We start from the raw sequence: 20,116 nt of genomic DNA, 5'->3' as shown, positions 1-20,116 counted from the left end.
AAATATTTGCTTGTTTTACTCTTTTGCAGTATTGCTTCTTACTGGCATACCAAATTTCGAAAGCAACAGGCCAGCGTCGTATTGATGTTGTGCTATACCTATTCTCTTCACTCTCCTGGTTGCCGACTTCCCGCTGGGCTAAAATAAAACTGCTTTCTGGATTTTGCACTTCCTCGATGTGATTCCATGATTAAACCCCTACCCGCAATTGTAATTGTAATTGTCAATTAGAGTTCCTGTAAGCGTTAAAGAATCAAGTTCCAGACTTCCCTCCGAAATCCGAATCCTTCTTTTGAATTGATCTTCCAACCCGTCGATAACTGGAGTTCCATTTGGCACTTGCACATTTTAGGGTTTGGAAAAGGCTTCATGGATGAATTTTAGAAACCTGGAGTTCAACTCTAAACTTTGTGGCTATATTTCCTGTAACATGTCAACCCAACGCGATTCGCTGACAACCAATTATCATCGAGTTGATTTTTGAGTCCGAATTTCACTGAGCAGGGACTCTCTGCATCTCAATCCGATGGCGATCATCGGCGACGCGCTCCGCCAGGCTTTTATGCCTAAGCGCGAGTACGAGAGCCTCAGAGAAGAAGAAAAAGCATGGGGCAAGCTTCAGAGACCTTTAATGACGGCTTTTATTGTTGTCATTTGGCTTGCAATCATAGCATGCACGATTATCAGTTTGAATATTATGTTTCCAAGCAATGAAGGGAGGAGACCGTTCTGCTCTGATCGGAGGCTTCAGCCGATACCGATGGGTATGAAGGGTGGATCGGATTCCGATCTGTTTCCGGGCGCCGCCTTTTATTTGACGGATCAAGAGATTGCGGATTATTTCTGGATGGTTGTGTTCATTCCTTCCATGATCATCTTCTTGGTATCGGTTGTGTATCTCATTGCTGGTAAGGAATTATTTTAAAATTTGCTTTATTTTACTTCTGTCTGATTTATGTGAAAAGGGAGCAACATAAGAATTGATACGCCGCGTTTTTTATGGAGACCATCTTTCGTCAGTCACGAATTGCTTCCGAATTTAATAGTAAGGCATCTATAATTATAGTGGAGAGGATAGCATGTTTAGCAGCATGTTTGGGAGTATTTAGGAACTCACAATGGAGAACTTCTTATAAATAAATAATTTATGGAGCGGCTGCTGGATATTTCTTGTGAACAAGGAGGAAACAGTTGGCAACATCGTTGGAAGAATTACACAATAGGGCAGGGATTGGTTTTTTAGTGGAAGGACCTATCACTTGCCATCAATCTGAAATCTTTTTAGGGTAATAAAGGAATAGTCTCTTTTCTTCCGTGCTAAACTTTTTAGGAACAAAAAGCTGAAAAAATTAATTTGAAATATGTTTGATATCAGTGATAGAAAATAGCTATGAAAATTTGCAAGGCTTTTTAATCTGCTCTGGAGGATTATCAGAGTTTGATTGACCAGTGAATTTTCAAAAAGCTTTCTACATCTTACTATTTTGCACTGATTGATGGATTTCTAATATGAGAATCAGGATGGAGGGGTTTCTATTCCATGTGTGTATATTAATCTCTCAAGCAGAACTGTTGGATTCTTAGCCTACAACAACTGTACCGGTGGTTCATCGAAGTTGAGTCAGTCTACCAGGGTTATCTCCTTTTAAACTCTAAACAGAGCCAAACCACCTACATAGCTGTTCATATCTGTGATTCCAAGAGCTATGCTAGCGGCATCACCTTAAGAATTAGTCGGAGTAATGCTTACTGGTAGTTTCAAGAGAAGACTCTGAACTTCTTGTTGGAAATTAAGAATATTCTGGAATGCATTAGGAGCTATTTTAAAAGTTCTGCTAAATAATGCGGGTCTGTAGTGGTCACGCTCAGTCGCTCACAATTTTGCTGAGGTTTATTTTATTTCTGGAGCTTAGGTTTTTGCTTTTCTTCTAGTCACTTTTGTTATGATTTGAAATTACATATAAACGCTCAATTTGCAGAGTGACTCCTTTCCGTACAATTATGCCTGCATTTGTGATGTTGATTTTCCCCCCCTTTTTTTGATGTCCTGTTTTTGGTTGCAGCTTTCAGGAGAATGCTCTTTATTATCTGTTATTATTATTACTCAAAATTTGTTTTTAGATGTACGTTATAACCTTTTCAATAAAACACCTGTTCTTTGGTAATGTAATAATATTCAGTGGAGCTTTGTTTGTAAACTTTTGGCTGTTCAACTTCAAGGTGTAGTTTCATGGTTTCATTCTATCCTATTGAGCAAGATTTTTTTTGGGTCTTTTTTTGGGGTTGAAATAACTTTTGATCTACTACTTCCGACCCGGGGTCTTTTCATAATAATGGTGAACATCTTTTTATGTTTTTTTTTTCCTTTTAAATTTTGGTACCATATGGCAAAACATCTTTTTAGTTATGCCAGATGATTTGATTTTTCACATGATAATTATCTTGCAGGCATTGCCGTCGCTTATTCTGCTCCAGCTAGGCATGGATGCTTGAAGGTGGTTGAAAATAACTACTGTGCTTCAAGAAGAGGTATGCTCTTTTCTTCATCAGCTTATGATAAGAAGCCTACAGTTAAAGATCATGCCATGAGTGTGGTTCTCTTTGCAATATTGTGGCATCACTAATTATCTTTTGCTTAACGTTAGAGTACTGATTATTGTGGGATAATGGCGATGTGGACTGGGGGGGGGGTAAGAAAAATATCAGAACTAAATATTAAGTTATCTTAGATACGTTCTTTAAATAATAAGATTTAGCTTATTTTTCTTTTTTGTTGAGTGGTCCTCACGTTTAGGAGAAGTGGGTCGTGGTACTGGCGGACTCTGTCAGTAATTTTATTTATGTACTTTTCAGATAGTTATTCTCCTTTAAGTTATGGGTTAATGGGGGTCTTTTTAGTAGTTATTTTTCTGTCCATAAATATTGGGCTTCACAGCGTGAAGAAATCATTTGGAAATAAAATTAGTATTTGTTTTTTTGAGTGAAGATTCTCCTTAGGCTTTATTAGCTGTATGAGTTTTAAGATTCTTGTTCATATTGTGATGAAGATTTCCAATTCATTAGATTCTGATTTCGTGTTTTAATAAAAACTTTTCCTTCTTAGTTCTCTCTGTCTATCTATCTTGGATCCTATCAACATATGCATTGACCTGTGCTTTGTTTGGACAACCTACAGGAGGTGTTCGCTGCCTATCTATCTTGAATCTCATATTTGCTATCGTTTTTGGTCTTCTTGCATTGTTTCTTGGATCAAGCCTGCTGACATTTGTGAGCAACTGCTCTGTACCCCTGTTTTGGTGTTATGAAGTTTCGTCATGGGGATTGGTTATTCTATACGGTGGTACTGCCTTCTTCCTAAGGAGAAAGGCAGCCGTGATTCTTGATGAGGGAGACTTCAGTGGTAGAAATCTCGGGCTAGAAATGCTGGAAGCGAATCCCGCGGAGGTCACACCAGATGTTGAAAGGCGTGTTCATGAAGGTTTTAAAGCGTGGATGGGATCATCCCTTCTATCCTCTGATGACGAAGACGAACCTGACAATTACAACGAGGCACCTCGTGCTCATACCAATTTGAATGGGGGGCGACTCTGACAAATTCAGTGGTAGCAAGGAACTGTGCTTCGTGAGGGGTACCTAATGTAACTCGAACTGACACAAACAGTTGCTAATTAAGAGTAAAGATGGAATTTTTTGTTGTTAGAGCTGTAGATTAATATGTTGTTAGGGAATCAGAGTAATTTCCGAGCGGTTAACTTGTGAATGATCTGACTCTTGCTTCGGGTTTATGTTATGTAGTCAAGGGAGTGTATTTAACCAACTTTTTCCCTGATCTTTTCCATCCATGTTTACTTTTGCGCATGCCAGACAATCAAGTTGTGGCTTTTTATCCCATCCAACATTCTGAATGTCGTGTGGTTGATTCTTGGATTTTAAGAGGGATAATGCACCAGAATAACGTTGAAACTCTCTAGGCGAGGATGGCATGGACAATGGACAGCTATTTCTTTTTCCAAATTTATACGCTTAAGGGCTCTTACTGCAAGATCATGTTTTTCATGACGTTCCAACAATTCTTTAATTATGTTTAAAAAAATAATATTCTTTTTTAATCTCAACATTCCTGATTATCTTTTTAATATTTTGAAAATAAATTTTATTCCCTCATATTAACATATGAAATTATATATTTCATATGTTCATACATTGTATCTATTCTACATATTCATATATTTCAATGTAGATAATACTACCTCCGGTTCTTAATATAAGACTCCGTTTGACTTTTATGTTGGTCCTAAATATAAGACCCCAATCCATTTTGTCTCTTACATTTACTCAATTTTTTTTCAAGATAGTCCTTCTAATAATTATAGTTTTAGCCAATATACTTGATTAGTAAGGATATTTTAGGAAAGACAAAACTTATTTATTACAAATAACTAACTTAACTTCTTTTCTTAATTTTTTTAAATTAGTCAACTGGTTCTTATAAGTAGGACTGGAGGTAGTATAAAGTTTATAAGGATTTACCTAAAAGGGCTCTGTTTTTTTTTTGGGAGAAAATTAGAGATAAATCCTTCATTACAATTTTAATTAGCAAATGGTCCTTAAGATGATTGATTGTATAAAGAAGATTAGTTGTACACAAAAGAAGCTAAGTTGCATAAAAAGAATATGGTTTTCACAAAACATTATTTAGATATAAGGGATTAGTTTGCATATAAAGAAAATGACTTGTATATAAGAGAATTTCATTTGCATAAAGAGAAATTGAGTTGCACATCATACAAAAGAAGATTATTGCATAAAAAAAGATAAATTACACACAAAAGAAGTTAAGTTACACACAATAGAAGTTAAGTTGTACAAAATCTTCAGATCCCATTTGTCAATTAATTTTTTAATGGGGGATTTATTCTCAATTTTTTTTCCTTTCAAATTGTGTGTTTGTGCAGCATTGTGCATATACTACATAGGATGGAAGTGGTTCAGTGTGAGCTAAAGTAGGTAATAGTCCTAAGTATAGGATCAGTAATAAAAAGAATCCCCTACTCTGGAGAGGATCATCCAATTTTATACGGACTCGAATTCAAAACTTTCGGCCATAGTACGATCGAATTTTACGTTCAAACTACAGTAATCTGAGGAACTTCTTTATGCGCAAATAAAGCCGCAGGGCTATTCACATTGACATAACCCGGCACTCTGGATGGATTATGCATCTAAATAGGCCTCGTCAATTGTTAAGCCCAAAAAGAGATCCCGACCCGAGTTTAGCTTAATCGGATCGTCAATCGGATTACGGTGAACCCTAAACAGATTATCACAGCAGCGCAGACGGCTCCCTCGTCGTCACTACTCACCGGCGCTCTGGAGGCTGCAGTCCTTACATTTTAGCAACCATGACTGCCAATGAGTACGAAGATTCACGTGCCGGCTACGACGACCACCGCCAGCTGCCACCTTCACAATCTCAGGACATTGGATATGATCCGAACTTCGTACCCGACTCTGTGAAGTCATTCGTTGTTCACCTCTACCGTCACATCCGAGAGAAGAATGTGTACGAGATTCACCAGATGTACGAGAACTCCTTCCAGACCCTCTCGGAGCGTCTCTTCAAGGACACTCCCTGGCCCTCTGTCGACGCCGTCTCTATCTACGTCGACAATGACCATGTCTTCTGCCTCCTATACCGTGAGATGTGGTTTCGTCACCTCTACGCTAGGCTCACTCCAACTCTCAAGCAGAGGATAGATTCCTGGGACAATTATTGTAGCCTTTTTCAGGTTGTGTTGCATGGTGTTGTCAATATGCAGCTACCCAACCAATGGTTGTGGGACATGGTGGATGAGTTTGTGTACCAGTTTCAGAGCTTCTGTCAGTACAGAGCAAAGATGAAGAATAAAACCGAACATGAAATTGCGATCTTGAAGCAGTATGATCAGGTAGTTTTTCAAGTGGCTGAGTGTAGTTTTTCTATGGTGATTTCTTGGCTTGTTATTTGTGGGCAAGAGGAAAGTATCAGATAGGCAGATGACGAAAGCTCTTTTTTCTGGTTTTGATGAAAGTAACTATCCATTTGGTTTAAACTCAAAGAATAATCAATTCGGGTTATTTAAGATGCATGCTCTGTGTGTCTAGCTGTAGGGTTTGTTTCTTTTCACGTTATAAGCTGAATGTTATAATTCCATTTCAAAGGCTTGGAACGTGTATGGCCTTCTCAACTTCTTGCAAGCCCTTGTTGAGAAGTCTTCGATCACTCAAATTCTTGAGCGTGAGAAGGAAGGCCTAGAACAGTTTACGGCTACTGATGGGTATAGCTACGACGGAGGAAGTAATGTCTTGAAGGTTTTGGGGTATTTCAGCATGATTGCTCTACTGCGAGTTCATTGTCTTTTGGGAGATTATCAAACTGGTCTAAAGTGCCTCCTTCCTGTTGATATTAGTCAACAAGGAGTTTACACCAGTGTTATTGGAAGCCACATTGCCACCATCTATCATTATGGTTTTGCCAATCTTATGTTGCGGAGGTGAGATGCTCAATAGCCTTTTCAAACTTTGGTGTAGCTTAATATTTTCAGTATTTTTGATAGTAGAGCTCGGTGTCACATAATTCAGAAATCAGAATATATTGCTGTTTTCTTGTTCTTGTATTATAGTACTTTTTCAACTGTTTATATAGCCTAATGTGTAATCTTTTCTACAGATATGTGGAAGCAATTTATGAATTTAACAAAATTCTCTTGTACATCTACAAGACAAAGCAATATCATCAGAAATCTCCACAGTATGAGCAAATACTAAAGAAGAATGAGCAAATGTATGCCTTGCTGGCAATCTGCCTTTCACTCTGCCCGCAAAACCAGTTGGTTGATGAAACAGTGAGCTCTCAGTTACGGGAAAAGTACGGTGAAAAAATGATTAGAATGCAAAGATATGATGATGAGGCATTTGCTATCTATGATGAGCTCTTCTCATATGCTTGTCCCAAGTTCATTACCCCTTCAGCACCTAGTTTTGAGGAGCCTCTAGTAAATTACAACCAGGTACCACTTTTGTTCCATCTTGCCACTACAAAAGTATAGCATTTAAGTGTTCAGCACCAAGATATATCAAGTATGGAATTTGAAGTCATTGTTCTCCTTTGCCCTCCACGGTAGAATGGGTGAACCATGCACTTCCCTGTCTCTATCTTGAAGGGAAAATAAACCTGGGATAGTTATAAATGTCTATTTTCCACCTTGCCAAAAAGGGAAAAAATGAGAAAATAATAAATAGAAGGGAATTATTGAAAAATTCTTGGTGGTGCAGCTGTTTGACCATAATTAAGGGAATTTGACAAAGTTCTGTGCCTATTTCTCTTGCATTTATGTTGCTGGGGGGTATTTGGTTTTATTTTTCAAGATCTTCATTCTTTTATTGAAACATCTGTCCATATTGATCTCCATCATCTTATATAATATATATTTATGGAATGATTTGGTAGACGTTTATCTACCCTTTTTATTTTGGCTAAACGCTGGCTGGCTAGTTGAGACTCTTCTGGCATAATTGCTTAACTTCAAACATAATGGTTTGGACATTTACTCTGCTTCCTCATTTCATCTATGTTTTTTGTGGTAAATTGTTGGATGGTATGGCAGGATGCCTATAGACTTCAGTTGAAATTGTTCCTTTATGAAGTGAAGCAGCAACAATTGTTATCAGGTGTCCGGACTTTTTTGAAAGTGTATTCATCAATCTCTCTAGCGAAATTAGCAAGTTACATGGAAGTGGATGAAGCCACTTTAAGGTTAGAACGCCTCCCTTTTTATGAACATTCCCCCAACATGTTTTGTTTTTTGTAGATAATTTTGTGAATGAGATATTTGATCTGAGTTTATTGTGGTGTTTGACAGGTCAATTTTGTTGACGTACAAGCATAAGACGCATGCCGTTGATAGTGACAAGAAAATTGTATCTAATGCTGATATAGATTTCTACATTGATGACGTAAGCTTATTGAATTTTTCTTCTGTCATGTTTACTTTGTCTTTTAAGGGGGCTTTATATTTCAAATAATGCATATTCCAGCTAGCTAATTGCTTTTATGTTCTTGTTAAATTAATCGTCAAGCCCCCTAAACTGCTCATAACTGAGTGTCAGTTTTGATATCTTTTCTAATTTTCTTGTTTTAACTAGCTTGATGCTTTTTATCGATTTATGCATGATAATGAACTTGAATAAAGATGTTGGCGGAAGTTTATATTAGCCTTGCTACTATGTGAAAGTTAGACTTTCGAATTGAGCATGTTGCCATTTTCTTCTTGAATGGTTTTGCAAACTTGGAGTGACTGACGGTCATTTGCTGCAGGACTATATTCATGTTGTAGAGCCCAAGTTACCCAAGCGATATAGTGATTATTTCTTGCGGCAGATTGTCAAGGTATGCTGCTTATTCCTGCACAGCAATCTGTATACTCTGTTTATTCGAATCTCTCTTGATCATTTTGTTTGTTCCTGTTCGCAGCTTGAGGGGGTTATCAATGAGATGGACGATATAAAACTTGACTAAGTTGCGTTTTGTTCTATTCCAATGACTTGTTTTCCTGATTGATTCGTTCTCCTTTCTATTTGCTTTATAGATGGTTAGTCTGGAGTTGTTCGTCTTTTTGACGTAGAGGATTTAGTTAGCTTTTCCCTGTAACGCTGTTTTCCCCGCCTGATTTTATTTAGGAAGTAACATAAAATTCTTATTGTTTCTAGAAGGGATGAACTGATGAAGTATATAATCCTTCAAATGCACTGCCAGTGTTTATGCTCATGATTCATAACACCACCTAAGTGCATGATTTATTTACAGAAAGAACGTTGTTTTTCAATTTGATCATAAATAATCTTTTTAATTTAGCCCCCCAGATTTTGTTCTAATCAGAATGATTCCTTCAGGTAAAATCGCAGCCATTTTATAGACTTGTTGATTAATTTAATGAGAACTTACATGGCTGGTTGACTTATGATTTGGAGCTTTTGGAGAGTCATTTTAATCTAAAGCTGCATTGCTTGGGCACATAAGATTCTTTTTTCTGTTTTTGTGGGATCGGTTCACTCGATATTGTGAGATTTGCTTAAATTACTCTTCTTTATCAAATATCGATATCAATGTAAATATAAAATATATAATGAACTATATTATTCATTAATGATGAATAATGTAATGTCATTTATGTTTTTAGATTTGGTGAAAACTTGGAAGCTTACGGGCTAATGGCTGTGTGGGTTGCGGTTTATACCTGATGCCTGATAGTCAAATCCCCCGTACGGGATTAGAAAAGTTCTCGAGCAATTGTGCTCACTCCTCAGGTGTTTAATATGTTCAGGGCCGAATGGATAGGTGAGTTATTTTTCAACGGACTAAATAATTCATTTTAGAGTTAAGGTATATTTAGCACTCAAAATGTTTTTTTTCAGGTATATTCAGTGTTTTAAAGTATTTTTTAGCATACTCAGCATCATAAAATATTTTTTAAAATCTTAAAATATTTTTAGATGCATGCAGTACTAAGTTGGATATATTTAAAAAAATGTTTCAAAAATACTAGATTTATTATAAAATATTTTAAAATACTAGATATATTTGAAAAATATTTAGAGGGTTGGATGTGTTTTAGCCCTTCATTTTATCATAATTATAAATCTTTTTATCATTATCAATGGCTATAATTCATTAGGCACCCCCAAAAAAAAAAAAATCTGAACGGAGAAACCGGATTTCGACCTGACAGTGTTAACAGCTGAGCAATCTGATATGCTTGACACTTTTAAGTGATCCCAGCATCTTTTCAATTAAAGTCGTCTCTCTCTCTCTCTCTCTCTCTCTCTATATATATATATATATATATATATAATGGGGTAGAGGTTGTGTCTGTAAATTTTTGTAACCTACATTGGTGTTCAATACTTCTGAAGTTTTCATAGTATCGTTATGTTCCTATATATAAGTTATTTATAGAATAATTAATGATTTTTTTTAATTTCATTCCTTTTTTTTAAATAAGTGTGAAAAACATTATTAATTTAATGTATTTTTTGATTTGTAGGTTTAAAATATAAGTGACTTGTGAATAAAGATAGAGTAGCATGTAATATCTTTAAATTAAAGAATAATGTCCAATTTTACCCAGAAAGTTTCTGCTTATACCTATGGGTATTTGAAAAGAAGTACTTTTCCGATCCTTAATATAGAATTTATTTAACTAATTTAATTAGATTAAGAAAGTTAGGTAAGTTAGTTAATTATAAGAAATATGATATATTTTTTTTAAAATATTATAATCATCTTTCTTAATATCTTTTTTTTTTATTTGGTTATGGTTGGGAGAGATTCATAAGAATAATTTTAAAAAGTTAATAAATATAAAAAATAAATTTTATATTTAAAGTTAGAATTAAATTAATAATAATTAGGTTCTATTTCAACCACAAGATAATATAAAATATAGCAATGTCATCTCATATTAACACCTCAAAAAGTTGACTATAACATGACTGCCAGATGATTTGGCATGGGGGCAGGACAGTGTCTAGATGTGGCAATTGCTCTTGGCTAGGGAAGCTACATGTGGCGCCTATCTGACAGTTTAATTATAAAAAAAAAATCCCCTCATCTCCTTCGATCCCCCGCCCCAAAGGCAACGCACAGCCATGAAGAGGACCCCATTCCCGGATCCCGGGCCCTCCTGTCGATGTGGCTCTTTCCCTCATCCGTCCAAGCTCCTTGCCTTTGCTCCTGCGCGACCCCTCTACTGCAAAACACTGCGTGACAACGTGAGTTGTTCTCCCAATCCAGGTCGTGTTCCTTTACTCCTTCACTATCATCTCTGTTGAGCTGAAGAACGACGCCTCCCCTTGGTCTCTTGATTGTTAAAAAGCAAGACAGGGTGCGTGGGTGACGTTTGCCCGGTCCAGATCAAGGCCTCCCTCTCCTCCTTCACTGCCCTCCCTATCCTACTCTGAAACCCACCTCCACAATAGCGCCGACAAGCCGCTATAGTCGCCATGTGAGTGAGGTGTTCTCCCAGTCTAAATCACAACGAGGCCACACCACCTTGCTTAACGGTCGTTATCTGACCAAGGAATCTGTTTATGCCGCTATAGCTGCTAAACTTGACCCATCTTTCGGCATCACTGTCAGTTCAAAAAGGGTGCTTCTTTAATCTAACGATTTTGGTTGAGGAAAATATCGTCTTTGTAGTTTGACATGGATATTATTGGAATCTTTTGTGTTAAATTTTTTCCCTTTTCTGCGATTGTTTTGAATGCGTTTTTTTTCCCTCCCCTTTTTAGTTTTTATTGCTTCTGTTTGTCATGCCCAAGAAATATTGGATCTGATGTGAAAACTTGGTATTTGTTTCCATATCGATCAAATATGATGGTGGTGGAGGGGTCGCCGGAGAAAAAGAGGGCTTTGGAGTGGAACTGTGGAAGAGGAAAGGCAGAGAAGGCCACATCTGTAGAAGGAGAAGACGGAGTTGATTTTTTTTTTGGGGGGGGGGGAGAGAAAGTGACCTGAATGATGAGAGGTAGTTGGATGATGAGGTGGCTATGCTGAGTGTGCTATGTGAGTCAAACTAACAGTCATACTTAATTTTTTTTTAAATGGTTGGAATGACATTACGACGTTTTTAATACTTTCAAAGTGATGTTAACCTCAAAAAAAAAAAATTTTTTTGAATATTTAGTGTCCCTTCGCCAATATATAAAATTGGACATTATTCCTTAAACTAAATTGAAAGGTCCTAAGGAATTGTGGACCTAATGAACTTGAAAAGATTTTTTTTAAAAAAATTACACATTTGGAGAGGAGAATTAAACTTGCCTGCGTTTATGCAATGGCCGCTGTCAAGTTTTTTCTTGGACTGCGCGAAGCTTTTGACTGGCTTTTCGCTCACCGGATAGGCCTAAACGGATTCTTAAAGGAAAAGTCTACTGAGTACTGAGCATGTTTGAAAGGTGGTTAGATGAGGCTCGCCTTGTCGCAATCATCGAACTTAACAGTCAACTTGGAAACCAACCAAAATGAGAATATTCCTCATGCCCCCCGACGTTCGATGCTCCATGTGGAAACCATTCAGCGTATTTAAATTCGTGAGATTAACAGCTAAATCTCTTCATACCAAACACAAGTAGATTCCCAAATCATGCATTATAGCGAAACCAAAAGCGTTTCGCACATTTTCAATGCTTTTAGGAATGAGAAATTCGAGCTTTTGCTTCTGATAAAGTGATCGTCGTTGCCCCGCGACAGATCGTTTCTCAGCCCAGATATGTTAAATTGCGACAGACTTTTCTGGGTGAAATTGAGCAGGGTAGTATGCTCAATTGTAACGCTCTTCGGGGTTGGAATTATTCTCTATTGTCTTTGGTTTCAGAAAACATGGCAAGAAAAAACAGCTGGATTGCCTTTCTCAACCACACCACTGTAAGTTTCGTTTTTGTATTTCAGTCGTTTATCGAACACTGTTCCAAACCCCAACCTGGATGTTCCTGGTTTCACTGGCGTTTTTATGTGTTTTGGACATAATTAGGCGGCTGCTCCGAGTACTGATTTTACTTGGTTCTATCACTCTTATGATACTTGATTTATTTGCTGTCAAATGAGTCATTTTTACCAGTGAACAGCTGAAGTTCTGTTAAATCATAGAATGAAAGATTTCTCTCCAAATAGACCATTCATTTCCATGCTATTTTGGTGGGGTGATTCTTCTTAGCTGTGACAAATTGACGCTTCTGCTTCTGCTTCTGGTGAACAGGTTTATACATATATGTCTGGTCATAGGAATTGCTCTCTGCTTAGGCACGGCGAGTGGTTATGTCGTCGCTAACTGTTTCAGCGATTGCATGCTTTCGATAGTATCCTCTTCTTTGAACATTTTTCTGTTATTTTTCACAGAAATTTTACAGTTATAAATTTGGTTTGATCCTTCACAAATTTCAGTATATTGCGGTGGTCTGTCTTCTTCTTGTACTGGAGATTGTTGTGGTTATCGTCATATTCATCTCCACGGACTGGGTACCGGTAGGCTTTCACAAATTTGTCATGTTAACCTTCCATAGCATAATCATGGGCTTGAGGCTTCCGAGCGAAACCCAGCATACATACAAGATTCAGGCTTCAGAATATAACTAGTTAATTTTCATTTTTTGGGTCACTACTTGCTAATGATTTCCTATCAGAGAGGCTTGATTGAATTTCACGTTCTTCTATGGAACTTTTATTGTTATTAATAATAACTGAGCAAAGAAGATAAAGGCATATGAAGGCATAGCTTGGGAAGAGTCTCACAGTATTCTAAGAATGGATAACATGTTAGCCTGATGCTCTCCCCATTGTTGTTAGATGGACATAACTATAACCGGTCTCATTTAACTAATGGATATGTGCGTTCTTGCATATACCTGTTTTGTGGCAGAAAGTAAACGAGTGGATTAGCGGGAAATACTCAGAGTTTAGGACTTTTATCCTCTTCCACTTGTGCATGAGTCGCATTATTCTTCTGGTATCATTAATACCTCAGGTAATAATTTCTCGAACTCTAGCAGTTAATGTTGTTTTCTAGGATGCTAGGCTAGTTCATTCAAATGGTGATACAGACATTTAGCACTCCAAACCAAAAAAATAAAATAATAGAGATTGTCGAAGCTTTTGTTAGAAACTAAATCTGATTGTTGCCCGGGATTATGCAGATAGCTGCAATTGCATTGGCTATTAGTTTGCTGGCTCTGGGTACTCAAGCCGCGAGGTCTGGCCATGGCAGCCCTTCTGTAACACCTGATTTCCTTGACTCCTTTCTGGATTTGCGCAGCTCACCAGTACACGAGGACTCAACACATTAACTTTACCTCTCACATTGATGTCCAGGTCTGGGGCAGAAAAGAACCAGAAAGAGAAAAGAAAGTGAAGGAAACCATCAAACCAGAATAACTTTGTGATTGTGTCCTGAGTTGTTAAACTACATGCCAGACCAAATTGATCACAGTTGTGCCTGTATACTCTTGACATTGAGCATAAACCGAATGCGTCCTAAATTATCTGTACAAGAATATGTTGAGAAAGATGTCCACGTGGTCTCATTGCTGTTGGTGAGACAAATGCAAATTTTGGTGCCAAATGTGATTGGAGTGCTTCCCATTGGCTTAGAGGCTCACGTGTTGCTCATGTTTGGTAACAATTTTTTGATTCTGCTGCTACTGCATTGGTTTCCCAACGTTGAAAATCTGAACAATACGTAAAGAGAGATCATGGCTTAAAATTTATGATTTGAAAGGCGTGAGTTCCCATATTATATTTTATCATCAATATATCATATAAATTCTGTATCTAGCCACATTATTTATAATCCATAAATGAAACTCCTCATTTCTATACTGTGCATACACTGCAGTAATTCATATATTATTGACTTGTAAAGATAACAAAATAACCAAATTCCTCGTGTAACTTCGTCTCAACAGTGTCATGAAAGACCGTCGAGGATCTAAAAAATTATCAGTTTCAAGTAACTATTCATGACTTAAAATGCATTTATAAAAGTGTTAGCAAATTATTCTTCACGAAGTCCTTGTATCAATGTTAGATATGAATTCACCTAGTTATAAGATATGCACGTGCCATATAAATTAGACTAGCATTTATTGGGAAAGAATTATAGAGAAAATGGACTAATTGCCCATCATTAATAATAATTTGTTTGCTAAAGGTGACCCTCAAAATTGAGTGAAGGCATGCAAGCGCATAATCTTGAACCATAAAACGTTAATGTAATTTATATTTATACTCTAAATTATAGAAATTCCATAAAGTTTTGTATTGCAAGAGTTGTCATAAGTCATGACATAAATCTACTCACGTACAAATATTAACAGTATACCAAAAAATACACAGATATTATCTCCGATCTTTAATATAAGAGTTAGTAATAAGAGCTAGTTAACGAATTTGAATAGATTAAAAAAACAGTTAAGTTAGATATTTATAATAAATATGTGTTTGTTTTCTTAAAATATCCTTATTAATCAAGTGTATTAACTAGAATTACCATTATTATAAGGACTACTTTAAAAAAAATGAGAGACAGGGTGAATTGAGATGTTATATTTAACTAGCATTTACTCTCCTGCACAATGCACGGGATGTATACATTATAGTGACTTAGATTAAAGCATCAAATATCAATCAACAACAATCTTATAATAATTTGAGAGAATTACCAAGAAGCCAAGAAAAAAAAAACTACAAAAAGGTTTTAAAACAAATAAGAAATTGTTATGCACTGTTCTAAAATTTGTTATTATAAGATATTCTATTATTATTAAAACTTCTTAATAATTATGTTAATTAAAACTTTATAGCAATTCTTCCTTACAATTTTCCAATTTTTACCAGCAAGAAATGATTCAATTCAATGGAACATAAAAGAAAAGAAAAGATTATAAAAAGTAGTACATATAAGAATCACACAGACTAAACAAAAGAACAAACTCATGTATGCAAATTTCGAAAGACCTTTTTATACACAGTATTAGTTGTTCTAAATACAGGGACTTGTGTTTTAAATGCAGTATTTTCGATTAGCTTGATGTGTACCAATTTTGAAACACATCTCTATAAATAAAATTGTAGTTTTTCTTACATATGTTCATTCTCATTATCATGGAAAAAAATCTTCAATCCTTCAACACTTTTCATCCTTAAAATAGAAATATATAATTAGTCATTTGCAAAAACATATTTTAATAGATATAAACTCGCATGAAGTAATAATTACTCTTCACTTTTGTTATTTGTTAATAATCATTGCAAATAAGAGTGATCTTCTACAAAAAGAAAAACAAAACTCCTAATAACTGGTACACTTTCTTTCGAAAGGTTTTCTAAGATGACGTCTTATTAAAATATAAGATTATTGATAAATAGAATTAAAACATACTCTTCCAGTCCTTATTATAAGACCCATTTAACTAATTTGATTAGATTAAGAAAGTTAGGTAAGTTAGTTAATTATAAGAAATGTGACATTTTTTTCTAAAATACCATAATCATCTTTCTTAATACTTCCTCTTTCTCTTTTACTTGATTATAGTTGAGGGAGTATCTATAAGGGTAATTTAGAAAAAATTGATAAATATGAAAAATAAGTCTTATATTTAGGATCAAAATCAATTCAATAATTGGGTTCTATATTAAGGACCGAAAGAATATTTATTTTTTAAATAGACGTTCCACCAAATGATAACTCCGGTTAAGATGATATAGAATTGCCGCGTTCATTATTCTTTGCTACTAACTTCACAATTTTCTCTTCATTGGAATAATAATTTGGGAAAATTGCACTCAGGTCTCACAGAACACAATTAATATCAAAAAGGTCTCTCGAAATCGTGAAATGATTCTGAAGTCCCCAAGGACCTGTGTGTAATTAATTCTAATTGTGAAATTACCTACTTACCCCTGTTAATTTTATTGCAGCAATTCGTTTACAATCTTAACAGTGGCTGTTAACAACCCGAGAAGACGTGATTGACAATCTCGGCAGTGCTCATGACAACTCACTCTGTGGAATGCCAGGGGCGTTGTTGAGGTTGTTAACCACCTCTTCTCGGGTTGTTAACAGCCACTGTTGAGGTTGTAAATAGATTCTAATTTTATTGCAGCAATTCGTTTACAATCTCAACAGTGGCTGTTAACAACCCGAAAAGATGTGATTGACAACCTCGGCAATATTCATGACAACTCACTCTGTGGAATGCCAGGGGCATTGTTGAGGTTGTTAACCACCTCTTCTCGGATTGTTAACAGTCACTGTTGAGGTTGTAAATAGGTTCAAATTAACAGGGGTAAATAGATAATTTCACAATTAGAATTAATTACACACAAGTCCCTGGGACTTTAAAATCATTTTGTGATTTTGATGGACCTTTTTGATATTAATTGTGCTCTGTGGGACCTGAGTGTAATTTTCCCTAATAATTTTGTGCACGTACACGTTTTACTAACTGTGTTCAGAGAGTAAAAGGGTTAGATTAATATTTGATATATTTTTAAACAATGTCAAGCAGCATATTCATGAAATTCTGAGTTGGTTGCTGCGCATAAAGTGCGTCTTATGCATATTTCGGACAGTAAAAGCAACATGCAGAAATTAAGAACGGGATATGTGGAAGCTTGATAACCGACTGAAATTTGTGACCTCCTTATCACTTGTGACCAGTAATAGACAAAAATCATTTTACTGTTCACCCGGGGAACTCCGGATAAACATTTCATCTCAAAAGAAGGCATGATTACAGATTAGCTGAACCTTGAAGAAACTGAATCCGAAAAAGTATGTGTGAATAACATGCAATTATGGAATTGGTCTGTTGTAACAGTTGAATTCCCAACCAATAATAAGGATGTTCTGCAAAAAATCTACAATCTGATAGATATCTCTATTCTTAAAAAGTTAGGAACTGGAAAATGTTAGTTTTAGAAATCAGTATAACAAATAATCCAACAATTTTAGCAAGAAAAAATGGACTGGAAATACGGCCAATCTGCAAACCATATCACTGCACAAGTTTACAATACTTCAAGATGCTGGAAAACAGGATACATGTTGACATGTTCAGCTACCATCCTAGGTGATAAGAGTTGTGTGCTGGTTCTTTTCGCTTACGAATGACAGGTTACATTTTTTTAAAAGCTGCTCCTGCCTCCGCTTTTATGCAAATCATATCACTTAACATGTTGAGTGAAATTTCTTTCTGTGAACCAACTGTATGATAACAAGTGCACCAACAGTGTGAAAAGCTGCAGAATACATGCATGGTAGCTAATATTTTCTTAAAGGGGGGTTATGTGCTGGTTCTTTTCGCTTGTGAATGACAGGTTACATTTTTTAAAAAAGCTGCTCCTGCCTCGGCCTTTATGCAAATCATATCACTTCACATGTTGAGTGAAATTTCTTTCTGTGAACCAACTGTATGATAACAAGTGCACCAACAGTGTGAAAGCTGCAGAATACATGCATAGTAGCTAATATTTTCTTAAAGTGGGGTTAGGAAGCTGAAAATTACCAACTACTGCACACGTAACCAAGAATAAATTACCAAAAAATATAATCTTGATTTCATAATATACAAATATAAATCTGAATGAAACAAAAAATAATCACCAACTAACAGGATCCAAAAGGTAACCACATGTACGGTCATTTAAACAAAACTTTGAGCACATCATGCAGGTGGTAAAAGGTGATCTGCATATACAAGCATGAAAGTGCAACCACTATTATCAAGGTTAAACTATTATGAAGGAGCAAAAATCAAAGTTGAAACTTCGACGGAATCTTTCAGTTCCCATATTCAAAATCAAACCATTGCTGAAAGTACACTTTGGTAGCAACAACAACCACAGTCAGCATTCTTTCACCTAATCCAATGACCATAGCTGATCACCCTATTGCTCTTGCAGAGCGAAGAGTGACTTTCACATCCAGAACAAAGAAAAAATTTCACAGTATTAGAAAGAACAACAAAAAAAACATACGCATCCAGAGCAATATGCGCCTTTAAGTTAAAAAAGAAATAACATGTAAAGAGAAGGTACCCGCTCATACTCCTACTCAAATTCTTCTCTCAGGCTTTGGACGACAAACTCTATCATTTCACCTGTAAATGAAAAACCAACGATTGTGGAAGAAAAATTAAAAAAAAAGATAAATAAGAATATTAAATCATAGCCAATAGGACTCCCCGAATGAGTTGACTGCACACTATCCTGCTTCGAAGAAGAGGACCCGCTGAACCTATCGATGAATAAAGAGTAAATATATTAGTGAGAAGAACTCTTGAGAAAATAAATTAGCATTTCACGACAATATAAACAGAACACTTACAAAATATGAACTGATAATGGATTAGCATTTGTCCTCAAGAATCAAATGTTGTGTCTGACAGCTCTGCAAGAGATTGATTGGCCACAAATTTAAGAAACCATTCCATTAAATACAGCCAAACATTTGATACTCCATGCCTTTGGAAGAGAAAGAAAGAGAAAGAGCAGAGAACAAAGAATGATGAGGATACTGTTCGCCGACGACCTCTCCTGTGACTTGTTGTTTGTATTTGATCTATTCATATGGATGACTTGAATGTTCCCGAAGTCAGAAAAAAAAAAAAGAAGAGAGAGAATAATGAAGTATAAAATAGATTAAGTGATGGAAAATAATTAGAGGAAGAAGAATAGAGTAGAAAAAGGACGAATGAAATTGGAGAAAAAAGCATGAGAAAAACGAAGAGGAACACGGAGAAATCTTACCTTTAAACCACCAGTAGTGATATTGGAGGTGAGATTGATCAGAAAAAATGGAAAACTCATGACCAACAGCCAGCTCAATAGAGATGCAGAAACAGAAAAACAGAAAAAAAAAAAAAGAGGGATGCTTGGGGCAAGAAAAAAGAAAAATGGTAGACAAGAAAGGAAGGACAGAAGGGATGGTGAAAAAATAAGGGCGGAGGGAATTCCAAATTTGAAATTTGAATCTTCCATTACCATTCTCCCTGATTTCCAGCCGAGGATGTAAAGAGCATGCAGAAAGCCCAACATGCAATCCCTCATTTTGTGATGGGAGCCGTCCTGTTCATATGAACAGTACTTGTGAGAGGAGCCGGTTAGAAAATGAGATCAGCTCAGCTCCTTTTATGCTACAGGTATTAAAGTTATGTAGATCTTAACTCCATGAGAGGAGCCGTGCAGCATTTCCAAATGGCTCTGCTGCTACTGTTCATATGAATAGTAATATATAGCATGCATGTTTCAGTTATATAGATATCCAAAAAAATGTTAAACTATTTTTTATATTTTACATCAAGTACAGGAGGAAGTACGTGGCATCTGCTTTTCCTGCCTTTTTTCCCGAATAAACGGGGGAAGCAGTGGAGTTAACTGAGAGAGACCGCCAAGACAGCCGGTCACGACGTAGTTTCGCAGCATAGCGGAGTTGAAGATTCCATATTCATCAGTCAGCCCCTCTCAACCACTCCGTCCAATCGTCGACTGGCCGTTCTTGCCAAGCACCTACTTCCACTTTCA

At 36.1% G+C, this 20,116-nt stretch overlaps 2 protein-coding genes across 7 annotated transcripts; both read left to right on the top strand.

Annotated features, from left to right (window-relative positions):
- The first annotated feature begins 526 nt into the window (after positions 1 to 526).
- Positions 527 to 3,891, top strand: LOC114737466 (uncharacterized). Its single transcript, XM_028925392.1, has 3 exons — positions 527 to 908; positions 2,449 to 2,529; positions 3,176 to 3,891. The coding sequence occupies exons 1-3, from the start codon at positions 527 to 529 to the stop codon at positions 3,589 to 3,591; spliced, it is 879 nt and encodes a 292-aa protein (XP_028781225.1). The 3' UTR covers positions 3,592 to 3,891.
- A 1,555-nt stretch (positions 3,892 to 5,446) lies between these two features.
- Positions 5,447 to 14,308, top strand: LOC114737465 (eukaryotic translation initiation factor 3 subunit L). Of its 6 annotated transcripts, XR_003739436.1 has the most exons (13): positions 5,447 to 5,948; positions 6,202 to 6,533; positions 6,710 to 7,049; positions 7,647 to 7,795; positions 7,902 to 7,995; positions 8,357 to 8,428; positions 8,513 to 8,557; positions 8,932 to 9,099; positions 9,219 to 9,376; positions 12,795 to 12,894; positions 12,980 to 13,060; positions 13,455 to 13,559; positions 13,729 to 14,308. XR_003739436.1 is itself a non-coding variant. In XM_028925391.1 (8 exons), exons 1-7 carry the CDS (start codon positions 5,580 to 5,582, stop codon positions 8,555 to 8,557), a joined length of 1,401 nt encoding a protein of 466 aa, XP_028781224.1. In that variant the 5' UTR covers positions 5,447 to 5,579; the 3' UTR covers positions 8,558 to 8,602; positions 8,631 to 8,895. The 6 variants fall into 6 exon arrangements, 2 of the variants coding, with proteins under 2 accessions (XP_028781224.1, XP_028781223.1); XR_003739435.1 differs by lacking the exon at positions 8,932 to 9,099; XR_003739434.1 differs by lacking the exon at positions 8,932 to 9,099 and having other exon boundaries at positions 8,513 to 8,659; positions 12,980 to 13,559.
- Positions 14,309 to 20,116: the final 5,808 nt, after the last annotated feature.

This window comes from Neltuma alba, unplaced genomic scaffold (assembly GCF_004799145.2).
Source record: "Neltuma alba isolate B1F8T4 unplaced genomic scaffold, ASM479914v2 tig00013459_pilon, whole genome shotgun sequence".
NCBI classification, from domain to species: Eukaryota; Viridiplantae; Streptophyta; class Magnoliopsida; order Fabales; family Fabaceae; genus Neltuma; species Neltuma alba.
Note: the sequence above shows the minus strand (reverse complement) of the source record. Positions and strands in the feature narration are given on the sequence as shown.